The sequence below is a fragment of the Dermacentor andersoni genome, chromosome 4 (assembly GCF_023375885.2).
Source record: "Dermacentor andersoni chromosome 4, qqDerAnde1_hic_scaffold, whole genome shotgun sequence".
Classification (NCBI taxonomy): domain Eukaryota; kingdom Metazoa; phylum Arthropoda; class Arachnida; order Ixodida; family Ixodidae; genus Dermacentor; species Dermacentor andersoni.
Window position 1 is genome coordinate 92,315,742 of NC_092817.1, and position 25,156 is coordinate 92,340,897.

General features: G+C 43.2%; 1 protein-coding gene across 3 annotated transcripts in view; it reads left to right on the top strand.

Annotated features, from left to right (window-relative positions):
• The window catches only part of up (Troponin T, skeletal muscle), a 33,555-nt gene extending 11,705 nt beyond the window's left edge, over window positions 1-21,850 (top strand). The window contains exons 4-12 of one of the 3 annotated variants that reach the window (XM_050183468.3): window positions 1,263-1,349; window positions 3,339-3,527; window positions 4,369-4,590; window positions 5,711-5,781; window positions 6,322-6,343; window positions 8,253-8,333; window positions 10,853-10,975; window positions 14,308-14,558; window positions 21,370-21,850. In XM_050183468.3, coding sequence (XP_050039425.1) covers window positions 1,263-1,349; window positions 3,339-3,527; window positions 4,369-4,590; window positions 5,711-5,781; window positions 6,322-6,343; window positions 8,253-8,333; window positions 10,853-10,975; window positions 14,308-14,544 — 1,032 coding nt within the window. In that variant the 3' untranslated portion in view covers window positions 14,545-14,558; window positions 21,370-21,850. Of the gene's footprint in view, window positions 1-1,262; window positions 1,350-3,338; window positions 3,528-4,368; window positions 4,591-5,710; window positions 5,782-6,321; window positions 6,344-8,252; window positions 8,334-8,532; window positions 8,614-10,852; window positions 10,976-14,307; window positions 14,567-21,369 lie in introns of all 3 variants that reach the window. The other 2 variants (XM_055074036.2, XM_050183467.3) reach the window with 2 other exon arrangements.
• The last annotated feature ends 3,306 nt before the right edge of the window (window positions 21,851-25,156 follow it).

Here is a 25,156-nt window from a genome sequence, read left to right on the forward strand (position 1 = left end):
AGAGGCCCAATTGCAATGTTTTGAACAATGTTACACAAAAGAAGTTGATCAGGGCACCAAGCACTGGTTCCTTGCGGGAAGTATTGTTAAATGCGCGCAGGAAAGACAAGACATTCGGAATGCCTGTATAAGATAATTGTGACCTATATGCCTGCACGAATGCCTACATGAGATAATCGAGGAAAAAAAAATGCTACGCAAGATTTAGGAGAATGACTGGTCCGCTTGATAGCCAGCTTACGTCAGGACTAGGGACAGACAGGATGCATACTGAGAGGTCATATTAACTGCATTGTATGCTTTTTTATAACCAGGCTGTTTTTCATAAAGGTTGCCTCTCACCAGTGTTGGTATATGCTCAGAATATGGTCTGAGAGATAGATCTCTCAGTTATGAGAGATAGATATTTCATTTTGCTTTCGATACAGTTTTGCAACTTCGCAAGAACAGAAGAGTGAGAAGCCAAAATGAATTGTTACGTAGATCATGAAAAGCGAAAAAAAATATAGTTAATAAGATGACGAAATAATTGACTCCTGTCGTCTTATAAGGTTGCTGTATCGATGCTGTTGAGGCTCTAAGCCTGTCTTGAGCCTTGCTACTTTCAATCTGCGAGAACATGGAAGTATGATTAGAAATATTGGCCAAGAGCGGCCGTCAACACCAAAAAAGAACTGGGTTCCATTTTGTTAAGGCTCACTGCACTCCGAATGCCCTAATGACTTTATGTAAAAAAGTGAAATTGACGTTATTCTCCTAAAATCTCCTCTTATTTGCTGGTACGAGCGAATAAATAGTGTTCGGTTGTACATGACATTCGCCAAAACCAAACTGCTGTAAAAGAAGCAAAAGTAGTACGATCTCTATTAATTGCTAACTAGTTTTCGCTAGCAGTAGGCGCACTTACGGAAGTAGATTATGAATACGAACTTTATTCAAGGAAAATTAAAGATTTCGTGACGCAGAATGACTGCTCCAGCTGGCCTTTGCTGGTATTCCACTTACTGACCCAGTTTCTGAGAACAGCTTTGCACACAAAAGAAAAAGTGAAGTGATAATCACTAGAATGCATTTTAGATTTGAGGCATCTCATTGGTCTTAAAGTAGGCGCGTTATCGGTTGAATTCTCACGTTCGGGAAAAAAAATTCTCGGCTATGCCACTACTTCCGGTGCGTTGTTTGAAGTTGGAAGCAGGAGAATCCATTACCGCACGCGCAGTCGATGCCAATCACTTTTACCGACACTGCGTTCTTCTTCGCAGGCGAAAAGAAAAGCCCAGCGAGCCGAGCAAGAGGCCAAGTTGATGGAATTCAAGAAGAAACAAGAAGAGCAGAGAATCAAGGAAATGGTACGCAAGAGTGGGAATAATCGGCGGAGCCGCTAGCGGGCATTGCACTTTTGTCGATTTGAAGGTGCCGCTGATTTGCAACGAACTTAGGCGCTAGGAAACTCCTTCGAATGTCATCTATTTCGCACGATATATCCGCGTAGGTTAACAACGTAAGGAAATGTAATGAAATTATGAGAAAGAGCTATGTGAAGAGTTGTTGTTTGCTTTACATCTATAATCGTTCAAGAAGAAGCGTTTCAGCTACGCACAAGAAGGCCCTGCCCAGGAAGCTAACCCTAAACCAGGAACAATTCGTGCTGTCATAAGTGGCGTAATATTAGCGATGTGCTACTGTCTTTACTCAGTAATCTGTAAAGCTATATGTTCCTGCTTTTTTTTTTGTATTATTGCAATGTTAAGTACGCCTGTATTTTTAAGGTGTGTGCTAATAATCATCATTTGCAAATTACGTTTCGCTGTTTTGATGTGATTGATTGCATTTACGGCCACTCAATTTCTAACAGGAAGTCCCCTTTCAGGCGCGTTGTATGAGGCCTCCATATGAACAGATACATATGCATGTATCGATTTACGACGTAAAAGAATTTCGAAGTGTGAGGTATAGAAACGGGAGGGAAAAGCATTAAGCAGAGAAACATCTGTATGCCAGTGTCTCCAAAGAAAAGAAATACCGCCGAGCAAACATCGATGCAATTAGTTGGGGAGTACTTGAAGTAGCTGCAGTGCCTCTTCCGCAAACTTGAGGCGCTGTAAATGCGTTGGAACTTACTTGTAGTACATAGTAGTTATTTTCATGTGAACATTGGCAACGCAAAGTAAACAATGTGTCGCATGCTAAACGAGAGGTTGCAACGTTTTGATGCTGCACATCGTCATCAACGTCATTATCATCTTTGTATTCATATATATCTTGCCGAAGGAGAGCTACGACTCCTATGATTATTTAGTACTCTTATCGCGAAGTTTCAAACTACATTTCCGTTCAAAATGTTTCAGAATAACTTGTTCAGTACATCGAAACATCGAGTCGAAACACCGTGTACACGCTACGCGAGCAAGAAAAATTGCGAAACATAAACTCGCACTAGAAAAAGGTGACAGCTTAGATGAGGCATTGCCGAAGGAAGAGAAAGCCTTCCGTCCACATATTTAAGGAAGGAACCGATGTTATACAGCATGCCACGTGGGAAGAGGTTCCTTTGTTTGAAACAAAAGAAAGGGACTCAATAATTGGAACCGACGATTCCTCCAGGCAGCTGTGTTTTTATTTCTGCCTTTGTTCTTCTTTCCGTGGCAAGGGTTTCAATTATTCTGGGTACCTAATTCTTTTCTTTTTCTCTCTTACACGTGATAGCGGTGACTCCGTTTCAGCGACCAGGGGGAACCCAGGTGTCGCGTACCCGGAGATGTTCCCAACGCGTAATCCTTCAAACTAATTTATGGAATCGGAGCACACACACAAACAAAAGGGGGACGCTGGAACAAAAAGTGAAAATGAAAGGAAAAGAACAAGTCAAACGAAGTGATCGTGTTTCCTTCGGCAGACAAAGTTAGACAAGGCAAAACTAATTCCCATTTCCCGCCAGCGTTCGTTTCCTGTTCATTTATTTATTTATCTTTTTTTACTACGAGACGATGCTTCTATCTTGTCTTTCGAGTCCCAGGCTACCAACTAGACGCTCAGCGAACGAGTTCGAGCACGCTGCTGTAATGATGATGGCATTCCCCTTCATCCCATCCGCACTGCCACTCCATTACTGCGCACGAGGTTTTGACTGACTGGCGACACGGTGTAGGATCCCACTCTTACTCTGACCGTTTGTTTACTTCACCTCGAACCCCGAGCCAACATCAAGCGTGTGGCTGCATTGACGACGATGATGATGATGACGTGTGCGCTTCCCTAATCCTTGCACCCAATTATTTCGCTTGAGGGTTTTCACTCGGTCTCTTACTTTACTCACGTGCGCGGCACGTCTCTTGCAGGAGGAGAAGAAAGCGCGGGAAGCCGAGGCGAAGCGCAAGCGGTTGGAAGAGGCAGAGCGCAAGCGCCAGGCCATGCTGGCAGCCAAGGAGAAGCGTGAGCAGGAGCCCGTCAAGCCAAACTTCGTCATCACCAAACGCGAGGGTGAAGACATGGCCGGCTCGGCACTAGGAAGCTCCGGCTTTGACAAGGTTAGCCGCGCGTGCTTGAGCCCTTGACTCATGGGGGGGGGGGGGGGGGGGGGGAGGGCAGGCAAAGCTAGCCTTGCCTCTTGCAACCCACGCGGAGTTCGCGTGGTATACGTGGTCACCGAACTGCAGCATCAGGTGGGAGCACGATAGGAACCGTGTAGGACACAAGCAATCAACTGCTTCTTATACCTGCAGCGAAGAGGGGCTGCATGCGTCATAGGCTCGCTGGGAGCTCACGCGCGATAGTCGGCTTCTTTAGAATGCATGAGGCGCGCTGGTTCTGTTTTGCAATATGCACATGCGGATGCAGAACGAGCGTGATATGAATTGCGTGATCAAGGTAAAAAAAAAAAAGAAGAAGATTTGCCGGACGCAAGGAAATTCAGGTGTCCCACGTCGCTCTAAAATACAAGGAGAGTTGTTGTCGGAGCGCAAACCGAAATAACTTTAATGAAACTTTCGGTGTTGATTTAAAAAGACATGATGAAGTATTTGGCTGCCGATGGCAGCTGGTTTTAGAACTTTTTAATGAAACTGCATAAGTTTTGGTACATCATTTTCATGTTCTCCGTGACATTTTCTGGACGTGACATAACACATTGAATTCAGAACAACAGCACAGGAGTTATACGCAAAGAGTACGTAAGCATACGGAAAGTTTCGAGGGCACAGTGAAACGTCTCAAGAGGCGCTTTTGCAGGAATTGTTGGTAGGAGTACCTACGTGCGCAACACCACTTCAAAGAATCTTCACGCCGTCGCATCGATGCTGTTCCGCGAGCTCAATAAAAAACAAATTGTCATTCGCTGCTTTATTTATTCGTATGCGATTGCTTTTGCAGTTTGCCAACATCATGTACGCTCGAGGTGAGATGGGTAAGACCAAGGAGCAGATGGAAGAGGACAAGAAGGCCATCCTGTCTTTCCGTATCAAGCCCTTGGAGATCGAAGGCCTGACCGTCGAGCAACTGCGTGAGAAGGCCAAGGAGCTTTGGGAGAAGGTCGTCAACCTAGAGTCCGAGAAGTACGATCTTGAGGAGCGCCAGAAGAGGCAGGACTACGATGTGAGTACCGTGCACTTTTTTAGACCCTACGCGGCCTCGTTACCGCATCATAGCTCCCAAAGAAGCAAATACAAATCCGCAAAATCGACGGACAAAGTATGGCTTGCTGCCTGAGCCATTGAAAATAACTGTTTTCAAACTAAAGCAGACAGATGCTCGCACCAACATGGGGATTTCAAATGACCATTAGTGGTCGAATAAGTAATGCCGCAGGAGCCAACGTTTCGACCTTATCTTAATCAAGGCAACCAATGTTGCCCCAGCGAACAAAGGGACTTGTCTCGTTATACCACAGTTCTTATGTTCAAACCAGCCAATTACCCGTAGGATTCAGTTTACGGATGCCAATGAACTGATCAACATAGTACGCACCTCTCTGTAGTTGGAAAAATTTGTGAAATCTTTACGTGACTTGCTGATGTTACAAAAGTAAAATAAGTCATTGAGTTGGCGTAGCTGCTGACCACAGCAAAGAATGCATTGGAAAAACACCTAAAACTCATGGAAGTGTTCCCCTGGGACTCTGCACAACATTTCGGAGCTCAAATGTTCTGTCAGACGTCCCGGTTAAACAGGAGGCTGCTTGGCTCCAATAAAGTGACCGTTAAACGTTCGCATTATATTAAAGGTTGAGCTGGTGTTTGCCAATATTTACCATTACTTTGCCAGTTGAACGAATTATAGTGCACTCCACGGATCTGTGCCCACGATCACAAATAGCACTCAGGCCGGAACTGCTCGTAAGAGCGGATTACAGCCAATTGTGATTACGAATTTACGCGTTTAGCGAAGGCGGCCGTCCAACGGGAAGCACCCCATTCGAACGAGGATTTCTGCGAATGCCGGCACAAAAATTACAGGTGATGTAAAATGCCGCTTGCTATTCGATCATCCGAGTATCTAAGTTACGTCTGCCATGACTGGGGCTGTCCCCACAAAAAAGAATAACATCAAGTGCTTCTACGCACGAATGCGCATTTCTACCGCCTTATTGACCAAAAGTAATATAATTCGCACGTTTGTTGCAGCCTCAGGTGTACTGCGGTGTCTTACAGGAACCCACGATACAGCGCTACAATCATTGTTAACAATATTGGGTGTGCATGTTTCTCTCCTGCAGCTGAAGGAACTGGCAGAGCGTCAGCGGCAAATCAACAGGAGCAGGGCGCTCAAGAAGGGTCTCGACCCCGAGTAAGTGACAGCCGTACAACTCGGTTCCCTGCGCACCACCACGATGAAAAAATGTGAATTCCTGCAGGTGGTTTGGCAATATCAATGCTTCGATCGATCAATTCTACAGGGGAGATACGCCAGACCCACGTTCACTAGAAGCCTGGCATGTAGGCCCCAACGGGGCCGTGAGTGAGAGCAAAGCGCCATGCGAGACAACTAGCAGACAGAGATGCAATTAAAATCCGTAAAAATCGAGAGTTGCATGGTGAGGTCTTGCTCAGTGATTTCCACAAAGGAAGAATCAGGATATGAAGTAGACCGAAGAAAGTTCACCTGGCTTCAGACTCCTAAAGCCTTCAATATGACCCTACATCAGCCCATTCGTGACGCTCATAATATGCTTGTAAAGCTCAGCACTCACTAAGCCACGTTTATGGGCAGCTACATATGCGCTATACATAGTTATTTATATGTATATTGTTGTAATGTAGAGGTATATTGTATACGGAATCCCAGAGCAAATTTCAATAACTTACACTCCTTTTTATTACATTTCAGGGCTCTGCAGGGAAAGCACCCGGTAAGTTGTCTTTGCATGAACATTGTCGAGAGCACTAGAACGTACAAAAACGCACGGACAGTCATGAAATGATATTAGACATAGCTTTACCGTGCACGTCGCATACTTCGGGCACTGTAGCGTAAAGCTATTCCAAACTGTTTCCATTCTATTTCTGCAATCATTATTGGTCATAAGTTTTTTTGCCTGTTTGTCACACGATGTCACGAAAACCAAAGCTCCCCATTTGATATTACGTGTGCTCACCGATTTGCAGGATTAGACCGAACAAAAGAAAAATAATTATTTCTGATTCCACGCCTTTTTCGCCATCAGCCCTCCGCTGTTGGTCAAAAGCTTACTTAGCCTTTCTGTCATGCGACGTCACAATACCGCGAACACTCACCACAAGAATTTAACATGAACGCATGAAACATGCAATAAAATGCCGAAGAAAATTTAACTTCTTTCGGAATACCCGGAGACTTGCCCGTTCTGAAAGGACTATAAGACGACTGCCTACTGATCACTCTGGCACTGGGTACTCGAAGTTGCCAAAGCGAACGGATTTTTTTTTGCCTAGAATAAATGTTTTTACGTAGCGGTATAACGTAGACGAGCACTTTCGGCACGTATGCGACATCGCTCTGCCGACTATACTTCGTTGACGATCCGTTTTAGCGGCATTTTTAACCTTCCATTGCACGCCGCCATGATTTTAGACCACCCACCGTAAGGTAAGCAAGGGGAAGCGGACCAATCCCGGCAGCCGGCACCACTATCGACATCCGGTTATGTACCTTCTGTGCGCTAGCGCGGCCCCACAGAAATCCTCTCAATTTCTGCGTGCTCCTTGCCCCTTGACAACCAATTAGATAAGGAAATCCTGTGAATTTCGACCATGCTATTTCCTGTGAAAAAAAAAAGAATGTCGTCCTGTAAACAAGGTGAGCGTTAGATTGTGTTGTTCCAACAACGCTGCGGTTCACTGTACAATGCTTACGTAGGTGGTTATGTAAATTTGATGTCATGAGAGCGGAACAAAAACTGATTAGAATATTTTTACGTTATGGGGCCCCTGGTGTGAATAAATGACAACCCTCGAGTGTTAGGGTTGCGTATTCTTTTCATTCAGTGCTTTATATACCAATATCAGATGTGCACTGGAGATGTGACTTGTGAGCAATATTACGTTCTAGCGAATAAGTTGGCAGAACGCCCATCCAGCACACAGCGAACCTGTGTCAGTTAAAGATGTTTGTTGTATGCCTAGCAGAAGCTGACTTTATTTAGTCAGTTTCTACAGGACACAGTTGTGTCAGCTAGAGTAACCCTGCTGATAATTTTGAGCTTGAACCAAAAGAAATCTGGCAAAAGCTTGCGTCACTGAAGCCCGCCAAGTTGCTGTTCCTTACAGATGCAAACTATGATTCGTTGTATATATATATATATATATATATATATATATATATATATATATATATATATTTATATATACTGCATAGCATTTAGAACAGGTGTGAGAAATTTTGACGTAAATATTTTCTGCCACAAGGCGTTAACAGAAAGTTGAGACCTGTGAAGATCTCAATATGCAGCACAGCCAGAAAGGTGACCGGAAACATACAAGGAGAGGTTCAATGAGCAGTAATCGGTAAATCTGAAAAGGCTGGTAGGCCTTCGGACGTTACATCACATGTTTAAATGTTGTGGGGCTTCACTAGCACTTGCTCACTACGATTGCGAGACCACAACTCATAACTATCAGCAACAGCAGGCAAAGACGGGCTTCGCCGAAAGGCACCGACGAGAGGAAGCGCCGCCGTTATCCGTGACTGATGCTCCATTGATTGAGTAGATATAAGGAGCGAATTATAAATGACCAAACGTGCAGTAGGTGGGAGCGTTTACTGAAATGCGCGGTCGGTAGCCCAAGATCCAGGTGTCGAGCAAGTACGAGCGGCGGCTGGACAGGCGGTCCTTCGAGGACAAGAGGGAGCTTTACGACGGTGTGAGTAGCGTAGCGCAAACTGCTGCCTCGCTCACGATGTTGTCTCTCTTCTTTCTCTCTCTCTCTTTTTCCCCTTCTCTCTCTTTCTCTCTGTCCTTGACGATCCCTCGTGAACACCCGTGTCCACTCGCAAAATGTTGCGGTGTGTGCTGTCGCCTGTGCCCGTCTCCGTGCTCTCTGCCCCGTCGTGTGGCAACAGCCCAAGATTCAGGTGGCCAGCAAGTACGAGCGAAGGACGGATCGCCGCACCTTCGTCGACAAGCGTGAACTCTTCTCTGGCGTACGTTTCGTTCTAGGAGGAACGCAGGCTTGCCCTCGCTTCACATATGTTCACCTTGTCCCTATTGCAACGACGAGTTTTGATTTTCTTCCCCTCGAAAATTAACACCTAAAACCGAGAAGCTGCACTAGCAAGTCGAGTCATCAAGGCCCCAAAGAGAAAGTTACCTGCACCAAGTGATCGTAGATAACAATACTGGTAGTGACGTTCTTAACTTTTCGAGAGAATAAACGGCAATACTAGGAAGCACAGGCAGATAATATTAGGGGAAAATGTCATAATGTCGTACTTCTCACGGCCACCGTTATTCAATTGCCTCATCGAAGAAAACCTCCTTCCATGCTGCACAACTTAAGGATAGTGAGATCTGCCATCTGGTGGAGGAATTATAAGTAACGTTTTTGCTGTGAGCCCTGGGCCAAGAAAACGTAGTGTCAATACGGCTTCCGATAGTTACAATAAAATGAAGGGAGTCTATCGAACGAAAATGGAGACTTATTCAAACGCGAAACGGGCAGGGGTGGAGTGCAATATTTATCATAACCACTGTAAAAAATTCAAAGTACTTATCATGAAGGTAATGCTATTGAGCAGGAAAATTAGTATTAGTTATCGAAGAACATTATTACCACGGAAAAGAGCAGCTTCTCGTTGCCATAAATTATAACTCATCTAGGACCTTCTAAACCATAGTACATAAACAATTCAAGGCTAACCACCGTAAAAGCTTGCGAGACATTTCTTAAAGAGTAACAACTTGTAGTGCTTTAACTTATGGAATGATTTTTATATCTTACTAAACAATACCCATACTTGACACATGACCACGCTAAGACCATAACTGTATGCAGATCCTAGAAATAAGATATCACCACAAAACAGTTTTCTGTCCCTTCATTGATTGCCAATCACTGCTAAAATTTGGTCTCCGCATGTTCCTAATTGACGGTGAAGGGACGTTTCACTGAAAAGAACGGACACGCTTTGACCAAAACGAACCGAAAGACTGTTGTTGTTAAACTTACTAATCGTGTTACATAACGTTCAGTTGGAACCGGTGTATATCAATTTGGACCTTGTGGCTAGAAATTTTGAGGGCATAAAAGTCATCGACGACGTAATCGACGATGTACGCGACACCACATCGATAACAGCCCACAACTGCCATTTTTGAATAGACATGATATTTTTTAATGTTATGCATGGAAGGATGCAAGCATGGCTATGGATTGCTCCGTTTACTGTGAACTCCTAACCACATTGCATGTTTTGCGGGCTGTACAGCTTGTGTGGAAACGGGTACACACTACGTGTACTTGAATGTTTCCCCTCCGCTGCACGATTTCATTAAGTGTTTTATGTGAAACCACCAATTCTTCCTTTTTTCTACTTACATGAATGTCGATGCTACTCTGACTATGCGACGCGAAACGTGTTTTTCTAAAGCGTTTAGCTCTAGAAACGTGCTAACCTACATATGAGTAAAATAAAAAAAAAGCCACATTACATTACTTGTGTGGTTAACTTTATGCATAAGTTCGGTTTGCATTGACGAAGAGAACTACTTTTACGAGCTTGTTTTTAGGGAGTTTATGAAGTGGGAACCGCATCTCCTCAATATATTCCGAATTATTACCGCTGCAGTAGCTTATTACATTATCGAATGACTCGAGTGCCACGTGATTAGGCATAGTGTTACGTTCGTCCTCCGACATTAGCTTTTCGAAAGAGCGTAAAGGTGCATGGCCGCTAAAAGGAACATACTACAACTGCAATTATGTCAACTTGACTTTAGCAGATTGGCATCGTAGACAGCGTTGAAATCGCACGTAGAGGCAGGTACCGCCATATGACACGCCCAGCTACAAATTGCCTGTACGATAAAATTCAGAGATGCAACGCCCTGTGCTATTCTCACGATGGCAGCATCATGGGACTAACCCTGCCGAAACCCTCAGGAGTCTGCCTAATACATGTGGCCAAAAGCTATTTCATAACTGGTAGCCAGTATTGCAGGAACTGACCGCTCCTGAAAGCTACTGAAGCGCATTCCAGCAAGAAACTCTGCTTGCCAGTGCGGTCAGAAGAAAGAGACACCAGATTGGACGGTTTGCGTGTCATTCGATACTAGTTTCCTTCTCGTGCGAAAGTAAGGAAAGCAAATGACAGGCACATGATAATTGATGCACGCTCGTCTCGCTTGATGAAATGTTTGGCGCTCTTGCACACCGCATCGTAGGGGCTCGAAGCAATGCTGGACGCCGAGTCGGAGAAGCAATGGGAGGAGAAGATGATGAGCTTCAAGGAGTCTGCTCGTGGTGGTCTGCCCAAGTGGGACCCCGAGAACCCCAAGAACAAGCAGGTATGTTTGGGCAAAAGGTGTGCCCCTTCACATATTTCTGCTTTGATGCAGCGCTATTTATCTTGAGGACTTACATTGTATTCAAAAACAGACCTTGCTTAGGAGCCATATTATTATTATTATTATTATTATTATTATTATTATTATTATTATTATTATTATTATTAGTAGTAGTAGTAGTAGTAGTAGTAGTAGTAGTAGTAGTATTTAAGGCATCTACACGATGGGCAAAGAGGTACACAAGTCAAAAAGCAGGCTTGCAACTGCCGCCAAGAGGTTCACGACGCCTGCCTACTCTTTAGGAAGGAGGAAATAAAAACAGAAATTGAGGATAGGCAGAAGGTAAGTAAAAAGGAAAGAAGGAATAAGATGGGGGGGGGGGGCAGATCACAAAGACAAAAGTAAAAAAAAGAAACAAGAAACAGTTAGAACACGGCAGTAAAAAAAGAAACATTCCCTCAAATCATTTTCGTAATTAACAAAAGAATGCACAGAAAAAAAAAGAGCCTCGTCACTTTTAGAGAAAGAATGAGCTACATTAGGGTAAGAAAGACCAATACTATTCTCCAGTTGGGATAATTAATTCCTTATAAGCGGTTAGAGCAGGGCAATACGACTAAACAAAACAGGACAGAGATAGAACAGCATTAGCTCTCACCAGCCAGCGCTGGTTGTGTCTTTGTCAGTGCTCTCTCGCGCCGTCGTTTGGCGATTTCTGTCGACGCTAGGGGACAGAACAGTGTGGAAGCAGTAGTAATCCGTTAGTTTGAAGGCAGCAATGTAATGTCAGCAATTGTCTGCCAGTGCTGACTGTCAAGTAGTAATGCAGTTATGAAGCCCAGAACTTACGGTCTGCGACAATGCCCTACGGACCACGCTACTGGAGAAAAAACGCAGCGTGGTATTCAGAGGCGGGATTCACAAAGCTTTTTTTCGCTTGTAAGTGCTCTTGGTCATTGGTTGGACGCCTTCGCTACTACTGTGTCCGGCGCTAGTATTGGCCGGAAAATGCTCTTACAAAAAATTCTAGCGTAAGTGCTATTTATGAACACTGGCCCTGATATCCAGCCCGTACAGTCGTGAACCATACGACAGAGAACACCGGCCTGACATTTCAAGCAATTACTAGAGTAGCGATGTGTGGATTCGAATCTATAATGTGTTGGCATCCAATGGTAGGTTCCCCGCTTAACATTTAGTCTTATTAAAAACTTTTGCCCTAGTCATGAGTGTTTATAATCACTATACGGCCTCTTAAAAGCAATTTGGGTCTTCTATTTTACACTCGTCGAGAAGGTACAAAGACATGTGAATGCAAGGTTGTACGGTTATGCTCGTTATACTCACAAAGTGCTCCGAAATTCAACGTTTGCTCGAATACCGTTGTCCGCAGATTTTTGACAACGACAGTTATGAGCTTAAAGTTAATGAAACAAGGCAAGCAAAAAGAAGAACTCTTCAAGTGTGGCTCAGTGTTAGCCCTTGAAGAAAGTAAACACTAGGTTTCAGTAACGCCCCTTACTGCTGGTTGGTGTTTTGAGCACTTAGCAGAGCGACACGTTTTCATTCCGTTGCCTTCAGGTAGATGTCCACAGTTCTTGATTGCGATAGTGCAGCGCAGGGATCAGCGACAAACATTATTGAAGTGCAGTGGGCTCTCTAATCTATAGAAGGCGCTACCCTATCCTTTCTTGAGTCCTTCCGGTGTGTCGAGTCGAAGAACGTTTTTCATTACGATGATTAAACTCTTCTGGCTACCGATAAACACATGGAAAAGAAAATGGCGCTAAGGATAGACCAAAGTTTCTTGAACGTACGCTCAACTCAGGTATTTTGTCAAGCGCTGCAGGCTTTGGTACTATCGACAGCAAACTGACACTTTGCTGAAACATAACGTTATTCGCACTGCTTGGAATTTTAGGGCGGGAAACAGGTCTTTCTTTTAGTTCAGTAGAAATCTAAAATTCAGGATATCATTTTCTTTTACTTTATGTCTTGATCAAACTTTGGCACAAATGACGGCTGTTCACCAGGACAAGGTCACCAGGACAAAGTCACCAGGACAAAGTAACTAGGACAAAGTCACCAGGACATCACACTAATTGTGTGATGTCCTGATGACTTCATAAATGTGGGCGCTGCTCACCCGGGAAAAGCTTGACTTTGCCTAGGCGGACATCGCTGTATTTAGAAGAACCTATCTTGTTATATTTTAAGAACTGTTAATAGTGAACTGGCCCTCGCCTGTTTGTTTGATGATTCGCTACATCGCAGAGCAAATACACCAGCATATTAAAAGAGGCATCAATCTTTTTCTTCAGTTGTGTCGTTCTCGCTCGAGAAATCTATTCTTTTAGTTAGAGACCACCCATTCGTTACTTCAGTATAGTATACGAAGCCCCAAGCAATTCTGAATTGTTCGTTTTCTTTACCGTCATTTTAGGCAGTTCTCGCAAAATAGCCGTGAGTCTATGAAACGGCCGCTACAGTGGCGTGTTAGTCTATAGATGGTAACATTTGTTATGGCAAGGTTGCATAACATTGCTAGACATTTCCCCCCTTTGCGCCTGCTACGTGTAACATGCTTGCCAGATACTAGCGATCACGGTGGCAGCAGCATATAGATAATATATGTAGTAGTTAGTGAAAGCGCAAAAGGAAAGAAAGATAGGGCACAATGAAAAAACTAAACGCACGAAGCAATAATTTACAACTTTGTACACTAGAGAGGCAATGTGGGCTCGTTTGCCAGTCATATTAAGCCGGGATTAAGTGTGTCGCAACAGGGTGACATGAACACTAAAAAGGAAGGAAGCACTTTGTGTCTTTGTTTTTGTGTCTGTCCCCGTGTGGCATAACACTTCATGTCGATTACAACTAGAGAGAGACATGCATTTATTATGTTAGAAAAGCCGAGAGGCCAGCCTGAATCAAAGATCTGACCTGCTACTCAGCATTAGGGAAAGGAAATGGGATTAAAAGAGAGAGAGAGAGTGAAGAGTGTTGATGATAGGCATAGTGGACAGCTAAGTATGTTTGTCAATTAAGAGGGGGGGGGGGAGGGAAAAGCAAGGCAAACAGCGCCATCAAAGTGCACAGCGAGCTGCGACTGGTTATGGTATTTTCTGTCTTCTAACCACTGGCGAAGGGGCTCAGTTTGGCCCACAAACGTAGGGTTTCATAACGCCCAAGGTTTTGGTTGAAGACGCTAACAAATTCATTATTAGTAACGCTGCGTGACAAGCAGCTCAGCGGCCTGTGTCTCTTGTTTTTTTTTCTTGTTGCGCTGTTTAATCACGCCATAAAGAGAGTCACCGTTCTGCTATCCTCAGGTGATGCGCAGCCGCCGTGAGGTGGAAGAGGACGAAGACGATGAGCTCGAGCCCGTGTTCGAGCCACCCAAGCCCATCGAGCCACCCAAGCCCGCGCCCCCGGCACCCAAGCCCGCCCCCGTGCAGCAGCAGGAAGAGGAAGAGGAGGAAGAGGAAGAAGAAGAAGAGGAAGAGGAAGACGAGGAGGAAGAGGAAGAGGAGGAGGAGGAGGAAGAGGAAGAGGAGGAGGAAGAATAGGCCTTCCTCGGAAGGTACGCGTGTGAGTGACACACTGATACTAATTTGGGTGCCTCGACACTTGGGTGCAGGAACAGGAAGGCATGCACTGCGATCCTGGATTGTCTCGCAGAGTCAATAAAAAGTTTTAGCGTGTCCGGTATTCTGGTATACGCAAGCGAATTACCCGGTCAGCGGAGACGCGAACGTGAGGTGGTCAGGGCTCGAACAGACAAACACAAAGCTAATATTGCAGTAACCAAGTCTGTTCTAACTTCGTTGCTGGTGCAAATTTCCGGCAGCGGCGCAATCGTCAGTACGCTGCCTTTTTAAATGTTTTCTTTGACAAGAACACTCATGGAACGCGAAAGCGTCTCTATAACCTCCTGAGACCCGGGATGTATTTAGGTGCACAGATTTTTCCCAAACTTTCAGAATAAGTCAGCAGGGTTATGAAGGTGAAAAGTGTTAAATGTTTTTTCAATAGCCCTGATAGTTTCAGCATAGCGCGGTGTCCAATATATTGGACACTGGGATGCTACCCGGTCTTTTTTCACCCAGCGCGCACGTAATGACGTACCGCAGATATTGCGCTCAAAGTCGCGTGCAAAAATATTTTTATAACTCGAAAGAGAAAGTAGTGAATGAAGTACATAAAAAAGAGCATTCCTCTGCTCAACAAAAATGTTTCTCTTCTGTTCACTTCCTGTGGGTAATTTCGAAACACCTTTTTTTCCTTGGTGATGCAGAAGAAGAGCCGACATTTGGTGCAAAAGAACTTTGTTTTCATGTCGCAGCCCTGTAGTCTGCAACGGGCAGCGTTTGCAGTGTCTGCCTGCATTGAGCAGTGGGTAGTGCTCTTTTCTTGGGGTACTCGAGGAGACAGTCGAGCCTGCTTTGATGGCGGATGCCACTCGGCTTCGTTCTCACTCTCCGTTTCATCCTGCTTCCCTTGAGCCACGAGAGTCTCAGTAACAGATTGGCGGAACTGAGAACAGAGTATTTCTTTCCGCTATTTCTTTAGGGAGCGTATGTCCCGCGTGTACTGCACCCAGGAGTTGCTGAGGGCAATGTCGAAGAGGTGAAAGATGGCTCTGATTGTCCACTTGTTAACGCGCGCTTTATCGTGTAGTAACTTATCATTCGGTCTGCCTTGTCGACACCACCCATCTTGACGTTGTACATGTGCACAATATTTGATTGAGGGATATCGTTATGTTTTTTTTTTCTCTTACGAGACCGCCTGCCACAGCTGCCTTGCGGGTCCTAGCGGTAGACTGAAAAAAGAAAAGTTATCAGCTTAATTCATCAAACACGCGAGGCCGGTCCCCCAAAGAAAAAAAGAGACGCGATTTCATGGAAAAGCCGCTAAATACCAACAGTACTCGCCTGCTGTTCATAACAAGGCCATCGCCAAAACGCGGTCAAAATAACCGGGTTGAGTCCTAGCGTCCAACGTAATGGACACGCGAAATCAAAGGAAGCGTAAAAAAAAGTAAGCGCGCAAACAGTTTAAATATCGTATTCTGCGCGTACGCTGTTGTATTAACTTTATAATAAAATCAAAAATATGCCCTGAAAGCGGGTAGAAATACGAGAAATAGTGCTTACTTCTCCGGCAGCTGCAGTAAAACGCCGCGCTGCTGAATGCCGCCATTGTGGAACTGTTTCGGTGGGAATTTGAACGATGTATTTTCATAAATGCTGCATAGATGGCGCAAGCAGGCGTCCAATTAAGTGGACAGCGCGGTTTTAGGAGGATGAAAGCCTTGTCACAGGAGTACTGTCTCACTTCTGAATGTCCAATACATTGGACAAATCCCCATAGCGGGGTCTCAGGAGGATAAGGCAATGAGGTTAGATGAAGCGTCTTTAGGATGTCGCTACTAGCGTGCGATAACCCGGTATGATACAGACGCGCTTGAGTCTACCGGAAGGATGGACTCGCTAAAACTCGCTAATATGATTTAAACTCTGGATTCTCACTTTAGTGCTTCCTTTTGGCCTTCGAAATTTAGTTAAATTTGTTTTATTTTACGTTTTTTATTCATTCCTTAATTCTCGCATATTCGTAGTCGCCTATCCGTTTTAATTCTAATCTATCTTTTCTCAACGTTTGCTTTAATGCTATTGCATTTTTTATTTTATTTTGAACTTGTGGAGAAACTTTGCGGAGAAAGGCATTGGCGCTCCAGTTTATTTGTGAATAAAACGTCGTTTTATGCATTGAAGCACACAAGTAACTCGAATGGCAATGCATTTCTCCGCAAAGTTTGGGAATTAATATCCCGAAACTGGTGCCGTCCTGAGAATTCGTTCGAAGTACATCTGCCTTGCGAACTCCACGGCTAGAATTTGTAAATTGCAATATGGCCATAACGTAATCAGTTTTAAAAAATAATGAGTGAATGTTTGTTAATTGCTGAATTTTTCATTTCAATTTTTTATTTGCAAGTGGTGTCAGCCGCTTCGAGTAGACAAGCTCATGAACTAGAATTGTGATATCTGCCACTGGCAACCTTTAAAAATGTTGAACATGTTCGCTGAAACACCCTGTCTGTGGACCATACCAGATGTTCCAATGATAACGAAGGGGCCTTTCGTGAATATATGCCTATTCAAAATTGACCGGCGAGATCTTCGCCTCACATATTACTTATTAATTCATTGTGGGGCCCGCTGAACGGATACAGCAAAACTGCGCGAAGTGCAATTATACAGCCTGGCTGCTGTAATATTCATTGCTCTTTTTGAGCAAGGAGAGAGTGACCGAGATGAATGAGATAGAAAAGGCAGGGAGGTTAACCAGAAGAGAAACTTCTGGTTTGCTATTCTACACAGGGTAACGAGGAAGGGAGACAAAAAAAGCGAAAAAGCAGCGGAGAAAAAAAAAAAAGCAAACGTGCGAAAAATAAATTGAGAGGGTGGTGAATGCCTCGGAGTACCAAAGTCGCATGAACAATTCACTCGAACGTAAAAGTTTCAATAGTACCCTGACCGACTTCTCATGTGACGGTCAGTCGTCGAGAAGGGTCAACGCGGTCGCAAGTGGTTACCGCTGTTCGCTGTACCACGGACAACAGCAAATAACAAGGCCGATAAGACATTATAAGCGTAACTGCCAACATGACAGCTGCAACAAAATGGGGGGGGGGGGGGGGACAGGTGCACTTGCTGCCCATGAGTACACGTCTTTTCAGGTATACAAACATATTTGATAATATGGATGACGTAATATTAGACGCAGCACGCAAGCAGCAACAACCTGGTCCAGCAAACAGTGGCGTGCAACACACTGCTTTATGATCACCGTGCCTTCTTCAGCGACTGCTTCAGGATCTTGTTTATATAAACGTGCTCGAAGCAAATACGCCTTTAACATCTTTTCACCATCGGACGTTTCCCAACGGAAAGTTCGGGGACCGGCGAGCGCAGCGTTTTCACGGACATAACTTGCTTTTCGTAAAACGTTGGCCTAGCGTTTGTGAAATTGTAAAATGAGCGTCAATTCGTAAGCTTTACGGAAAATTCGGGAGTCTTGGGAGGCAAGCTATAAAATAGTCTGCTGCGTCGTAAGTTAGACACTGTTCCGTATTTCAGCTGACACTAAACTTGAGCAAAAGATCAGCTTTTCCAGCCACAAAAAGTTTTTTTAGCGCGAAATGTCATAGATGATTAGGCGTCCCAACTATCAACGTCGTTTTATACCCATGCTTTAGCGCATTACGAAACTTAATGAGAAGAGAACGCATAAGCTTCCAAGCTTTACTCTGATCTGCAAAAGTAGAGTCTAGATCTGCCTAAGCAAAAGGTAGTTTTTAACTAGTTTCATGCATTCAGCGACTGCCGATGGGGCTACAAAAACGTTTAATGCAGAAAAAACAACGGGGCAACGAAAAAGATTTGGTGTTTCGGCGTCATGTCTTGCGTGTCTACTAAGTTACTTAACGAAGAGCCCTGGTGGTCTTAGCCAACATCCAGGTTTGAAAAATTCAAGCTTAATCAACAGGGAGAAGGCTATGACGCAGTAAGGCTAATCTCTTTGGGATGAAGTATCTCGTTGTTAAGCTCGTTTTCTCGTCTGCTTGCAACCGTATCTCGCTTGCCTGCAACCTTCAGACACGTGTTAGCAGCGGCACTCACAAACTTTCTGATAATAAATAAAGAAAGGCCACAGCCTTATTATGCATATTACGCTTATTAAGCGCTTATTATGCAAAGACGAAATGGTTTATTATTTGCCCGTAATACGTACCATTCATGTAGCTGAATCAAACATACAAACATACAAGGCACCAAATCCTAACGAAGTAGACCTATTTGCTATATATGTAAACAGCTTAGGCCGCAGCTAGCACAAACGTTTTTGGCGCGTATTATAGAAAAACGTGCTTTAGATGAGCGCTTAGCTTTCAAGCAGACAAGCTAAGCTTAATCATCGACACAGCGTGATAAGTGGCGCTGTTGCATGTTCAATAACCTCGGTGTAGAAGTTATGCAAAAAGAAAACAATATAAGAAGAATGTCATAGTTCTGAAAGCCTTTTCTAAACGAAAAAGAAAGGAAAAGAACACAATATAATACAATATTCATCAGTCATTACGAAGCAGTCTATTCCCGCTCGCTGGGAGGAAGTAACTGCTCAAAAGTCTCGCGTTTCTAGTCGTATATCTATGTTTTTGTTGATTTCGAAGGAAGGCCAGGATTTTTATTACCCCTTAAAAACGCACACTTAGACCCTGCAAAGGCAAGAAAATTAGCTCCTCTTCAGGGCCTCGAACCAGAGGATTTAATTATACCCCACGTCCCGGACTACTTGATGCCTACCGGCCCACGGGGTATATATCGTGGGAGCGGTCTGGCACGGCCATAAAGCCTAATGAACGCTGAACAGATCCTGTCAAAACTTTAAACGCGCCTACTTGAGCACACCCCGGAAAGGGAGCGATAGCGGCCAGTTGAAGCTAATTGAACAACCTTCGCTCGACATAGGAGACGTACAAGGAGAACAAGGCTTACTAAAAAAAAACAAAATAAAAACAATAAAGAAAAAAAAAACATTGAGGTAACAGGAACCGCAAAAGTGGCCTCTACAGACTCACTCTTCTCGAGAGTTTTCTGATTACCTTGAACTTTTCGCACATGTTTGCTTAGCCTCTCCTTGATTTTTTATTCAACTAAAGTTTCTGGTCACCTTTCAGTAGTGACTTCATTGGCCCAAAATTATGTTGTGATAGTGTAAAACTGCTTCAGGAAAGTCCCTGCACATGACCTAATTTCGGCCGGTCATATTGAGACTTCTGCGCATAGCATGTCGCACGTCGGCCTTTTTTTTTTTTTGCTTCTATTTCGCATGTGCAAGGAAAGTAGGCATGGCAAAACTAAAGCGGCAAAGAAACATGAAGCTGTCGAAAGCTACTCATAAAACCAATATTGGAAGGGTTGCCTAAAGATCTAGAAAGTAAATGAACGCCTTATTGGGTTGGGTTTCGTAACGAAGAATGGCCGTTGTTTGCTTCATATTTTCTCAGAAAGAGATAAAATTCACGAAGGGAAATCAAAGCTGTGACGGAATGCAGGCTCGCCAGCTTCCCTGCAGAAATGTAGTATGCACGGGCCGAGAACACCGTTATATTTAACTACAGCTTTCATATGCGTAGCAAGAACATGTAGAGCTTATAAATGTCGGGACACATACCATAAGCCCGTCTTATTATTGAAACTTTTGTTACGTTGTTCGTTAGACTGTGAGCATATAAAATGTGGGCCATATAAATTCCCCACTAAAGCCGTGGTTGTTCGAGGTAGAAATACACGTGGTGCGTGTGCGGTTTCTGTTATACCTTGGCAACAGCGGCACCATAAATAATTCGACCACATTTGAGAGATGTGCTCCACTTACTATCGCTGATAAAGATGTGCTGCAAGTGAGCCTATCTTGAGCAGTGCTTGATGGCACTGCTCATCAAAATTATGGGACAGCAGCTGCTGACTCTCACAATTCACCGGAGCTTAAGCCTTCAGTAAATCATTTCTAGAAGGAGATGTGGTGCAGGACATCAGAAAACGTATAAATAGCTGTTTATTTTTTTGCCGCAAAGCCAGAGCTCTTCAATCTTACTGGCATAATGGGTACGTAAATACTGTTTGTCATTGGCCAGCCGAATATGCCCGACATGGTGTATGGCTGACATAATCTCTGACGAACACCTCTAGCATATCTGTTTTTTGTGTCTGTACAGGGTGTTTCTTTAGGTGTGAGTTCATAGATAAAAAAAAATGAGGGTGCCTTAATATGTGCCTGCCTTCAAGTTCTCCGTGTAAACAACGGCCCCCAAGACAGTAATGAAATAGTTAACAATTTTTTATTAATCAGTATTCTGGAGCTCCCGCTACTAGAGGCAAAGTATGTGCGCTTCGCCTAGGAAATCGTCTAAGAAAAACGCCGCGTTGCCTGCACTTATAGCTTGTTTATAAAAAAAAAATATATTGTCTAAAAAAAGCATCTTGTACACGGGCCTTGATTTATTATTCAGTTATTTCATTGTATAGTAAGAGAACTCGTACGTACTTCCAATATGCTAGCTGTCTAACTACCTTGCGCAGTCTATGGAGCACTGGAAAACTGAATAATCGAATGACTGATTGCTACGTCGATCAGTTCTTGTTTGTAAAATGGACCTATAGCACTGGAGTGTTCATGAAACCCTTGACTTCATTTAATGCACCATGTGTACATAATGCGCTTGCATTTCGTCGGGTTGAAAGATGTTATTCGTTTAGTGGATGACGTCTTCGCTGCTTGAAATCACGTTTTCTGGCTTTCTTTTCTTTTTCTATCATTAGCTCCTACCTTTCCCGAGACATCGCCACAACCATCGACGAGAACTCGCACTGAAGACAAGCGGCAAAGCTGAAGCTTTTACAAAAATACAGAATAAAAATGTGGACCGTTGCGTCCAGCCATGGAAACATGAAGACGACGCCATGGCGGCATTCTGAACACTTTATCTCGAAGCAATAAACTTACCACACATTTGTATTCTAAAACATTTGTACCCGGTCAAATGTCCCGCACCGAGCCTGTTGAACAAATGCTCTCAGTGGACTGGCAGCCAATATTTCTCCGCTTGTTTTTAGAGAAATCTACACCACGCTGACGTTTTCTTTGTTTTTTTTTCCTTATTATTTCTTTGAATGTTCCGAGCTGCCCATCTTTGTGGTGTTAAAGATTGAAGGCATGCTTCGTTGTTTCTGTTTCAGCATACTTATGTTGTTCACTTTTGTTCAAAGATGGATTACAATAAAAACGAAGAAAGCGAAGCGACTCCAGTTCATGTTGCAATTTATTTTGCTAGGAAGATTCTACATATTACCCGCCTGTTTATTATTTATTTACATAGAACAAAATTTTTGGTGAAGGACTTTCGGCAGATAGCAGAATTTCTTCTTTCCAGGTAGCGCAGGTAAGAGGTGTGTACTGCTTTGTCGAGAAACTGCAAGTTAGTGAAGAAGTTGTGCCTATAATTATTCAGCTACAAGATCATGTGAAAATGCAGAATTAGCACGCCGTAGCGTCCGGTCACGTCTCTTCCGCAATAACTTAGCTACCATCGACAGTTTCGAGGTATTCGTTCCCAAAATGTGCAGTGTCATATTTATTTATTTATTTTATTTATTTACCCTCAGGGCCTCTCGGCATTAGAGAGGGGAGTGGGTTATACAACAAATAAGAAGGAAATAAATCATGAGCTTATACACAATATTTGCTAATTATACAATGTTAGCTGAAAGTATGATGAATGCAGTAATAGAACATGACATATAAAAGTAACATTAAACAGGAAAAAGGAAAACACCAGGAGCAGTTCGTACAAATGTTTGCTATTGTACATTGTTAGCTAGTGCTTTTCGAAAATGATCATTGTTATTAATGAAAACAATGTCAGAAGGAAGTTCATTCCAATCTTTCGACGTACGTGGCAAAAATGAATGTAAAAAGTGTGTCGTGTTACATGCACCAATTCTAACTTTATGATGATGATCAGTACGGTGAGATAAGTAATATGGTAGCGACATGAATTTTGGATGAAGTGTAGGGTGGTGATACAGCTTATGAAAAAATGAAAGGCGGGAAATTTTTCGACGTGTTGCTAGCGGTTGAAGACCCAGATTCGATTTCATTGAAGAAACGCTCGCACCACGGTAGTAATTCCAAAGAATAAAACGAGTGGCGTTGTTTTGGATGAGTTCAAGGGAATGTATTAGGTTTTCGTGGTAAGGGTCCCATATAGCTGCAGCGTATTCTAATTTTGGCCGTAACAGTGTTTTATAAAGTAGTAATTTTAAAGGAGAGGGAGCATGAGAAAAGTTGCGGCGTAAGTATCCCATCAAGCGGTTAGCTTGATTAATTATGTATTCGACGTGATGATCCCATGTTAATTTAGATGTTATATGTAGGCCTAAGTACTTATATGAGTTAGTAGATTCTAAAGCAACGTTATTCAAGTAGTACACAGGCAGATTATCGTTAGATCGGGATACTCTCAGAAATTTGCATTTGTTAATGTTGAGTTCCATTCGCCACAATCGGCACCATTTGCTGACGTTATTGAGATCGGCCTGAAGCAGGGAGATGTCGTGTTCGTTAGTTATTTCTCTGAGGATTACACAGTCGTCTGCAAATAAATGTACGTCAGAGGTTATTGCTGAAGGTAAGTCATTAATGTAGATAAGGAATAATAGAGGTCCCAGGATGGAACCTTGGGGCACACCGGACTGAACGTCGCTATGAGGTGAGTCATGGCCATTAGCTGTTACGAACTGAGAACGGTTAGCGAGAAATGACTCAGTCCATTTGAGAACGTTATGATCGAGGTTTAATTTGCTTATATTATAAAGTAAAAGTTTATGACACACTTTGTCAAAGGCTTTCGAAAAATCTAAAAAGATGCAATCGGCAAGAGAAGAACAGTCAAGTATTTGGTGTAGTTTGTGAGTAAATGTTAATAATTGTGATTCACATGAGAATGATTTTCGGAAACCATGTTGTGATGACGAAAAAAATGAATTAGATTCAAGAAAATCCGCAATTTTAGTAAAAATAATGTGTTCTAGCAGTTTGCAGCAGGTACTGGTTAATGATATCGGGCGATAATTTGTAGGTGATGTTTTGCTGCCAGATTTGTGCAAAGCAATTATTTTTCCTATTTTCCATTCTGATGGAACAGTAGATGTGTTGAGTGATTGTTGAAATATTTTGGTTAGTATAATGGAACTATAAGTGCAGGTGTTTTTCAGAAATTTAGCACTGATGTTATCAAAGCCGGGTGACGAATCCATCTTCAATGAATCTATTAGTCGAATAACTCCGGGAACTTCAACAGTCACTAGAGGCATAGTTAAGAAGTTATAGTCATTCAAGATAGGTAGTTCAATATCAACTGTGCACGAGAAATGTTTAACAAAGTTATTATTCAGGAGAGTTGCGCATAGGTTTTTCGGAACACGGTTACCAGAGCAAGTGTTAAGCGTGATAGAATCATCGCAAAGTGGATGTATGACGCGCCAAAATTTTTTTGCGTTAGTTATCAGCATAGATGGTAATGTGGTTGATAAGAATGTTTCTTTAGCGCATTTGAGTGCGGCTACATAGGTGTTAGGTGCTTATGTGTAGGCTTTCCAACGTGAGTCAGTGGGTGATTGCTTCGCGGAACGATACAGTCGTCTTTTTTTGTTGGATAGTCGTTTTAAATGATTATTGTACCAAGGCGCGCGCTGGTTGCATGTTATAGTACGGGTTGGGATGTGTTTATTGATTAAGCGATTTACCTCTGCCGAAAACATGTTCCAGTTTGACTGCACACTACGATTTTCAAAATCACTCATGAATATGTTAAGAAATAGACTGAGTTCATTATTTATTGCTTCGAAGTTAGCTCTCTTATAGTCTCTAATTATTTTTTTAGTCTTCGGAAGTTTCACAAACGCAGTATTAAAGTGAATATTTAGTAATAAGTGGTCACTGATACCCGGTAAGTAATGGATGGTAGAGGCATAATCGGGACGATTGGTTAGGATCAAATCGAGAATGTTTCCGGAAGTGGATGTTGATCTCGTGGCTTGTGTGACTAATTGAGTTAATGAAAATGTAGTACAAATACCCAAGAAATCTTTTGAATCAGAAGAAGAAGATAACAAGTTAGGTATATCACTGTTCCAAACTATATTAGGAAAATTAAAGTCACCAAATAAGAAAAGAGGTGTAGAAGGAAGCTTTGTCGTAATGGTACTAATTATATCATGCAATTCATTGGTAAATGCGGGTGACGAGGAAGGTGGACGATAGCAAACGCCTAAAATTTCCTTTTGATGGTTCAGAGTTGCTGTAGCCCACACTGATTCTAGATTGGTGCTGATGTGAATGGGTGACGATGGGATGCGTTTCGAAAGGGCAAGAACTACGCCGCCACCACGGTGCTCTGTTCGGTCACAGCGGTATATCGTGAATTGTTTGCTATCATGAAAAAGTTCTGAGTCTTGAATGTCATTCGAGAGCCACGTTTCAGTTAAAGCTATTATATGGGCTGAACACGTGCCAATTGCGGATGATAATGAGTCACGGTTTTTCAGA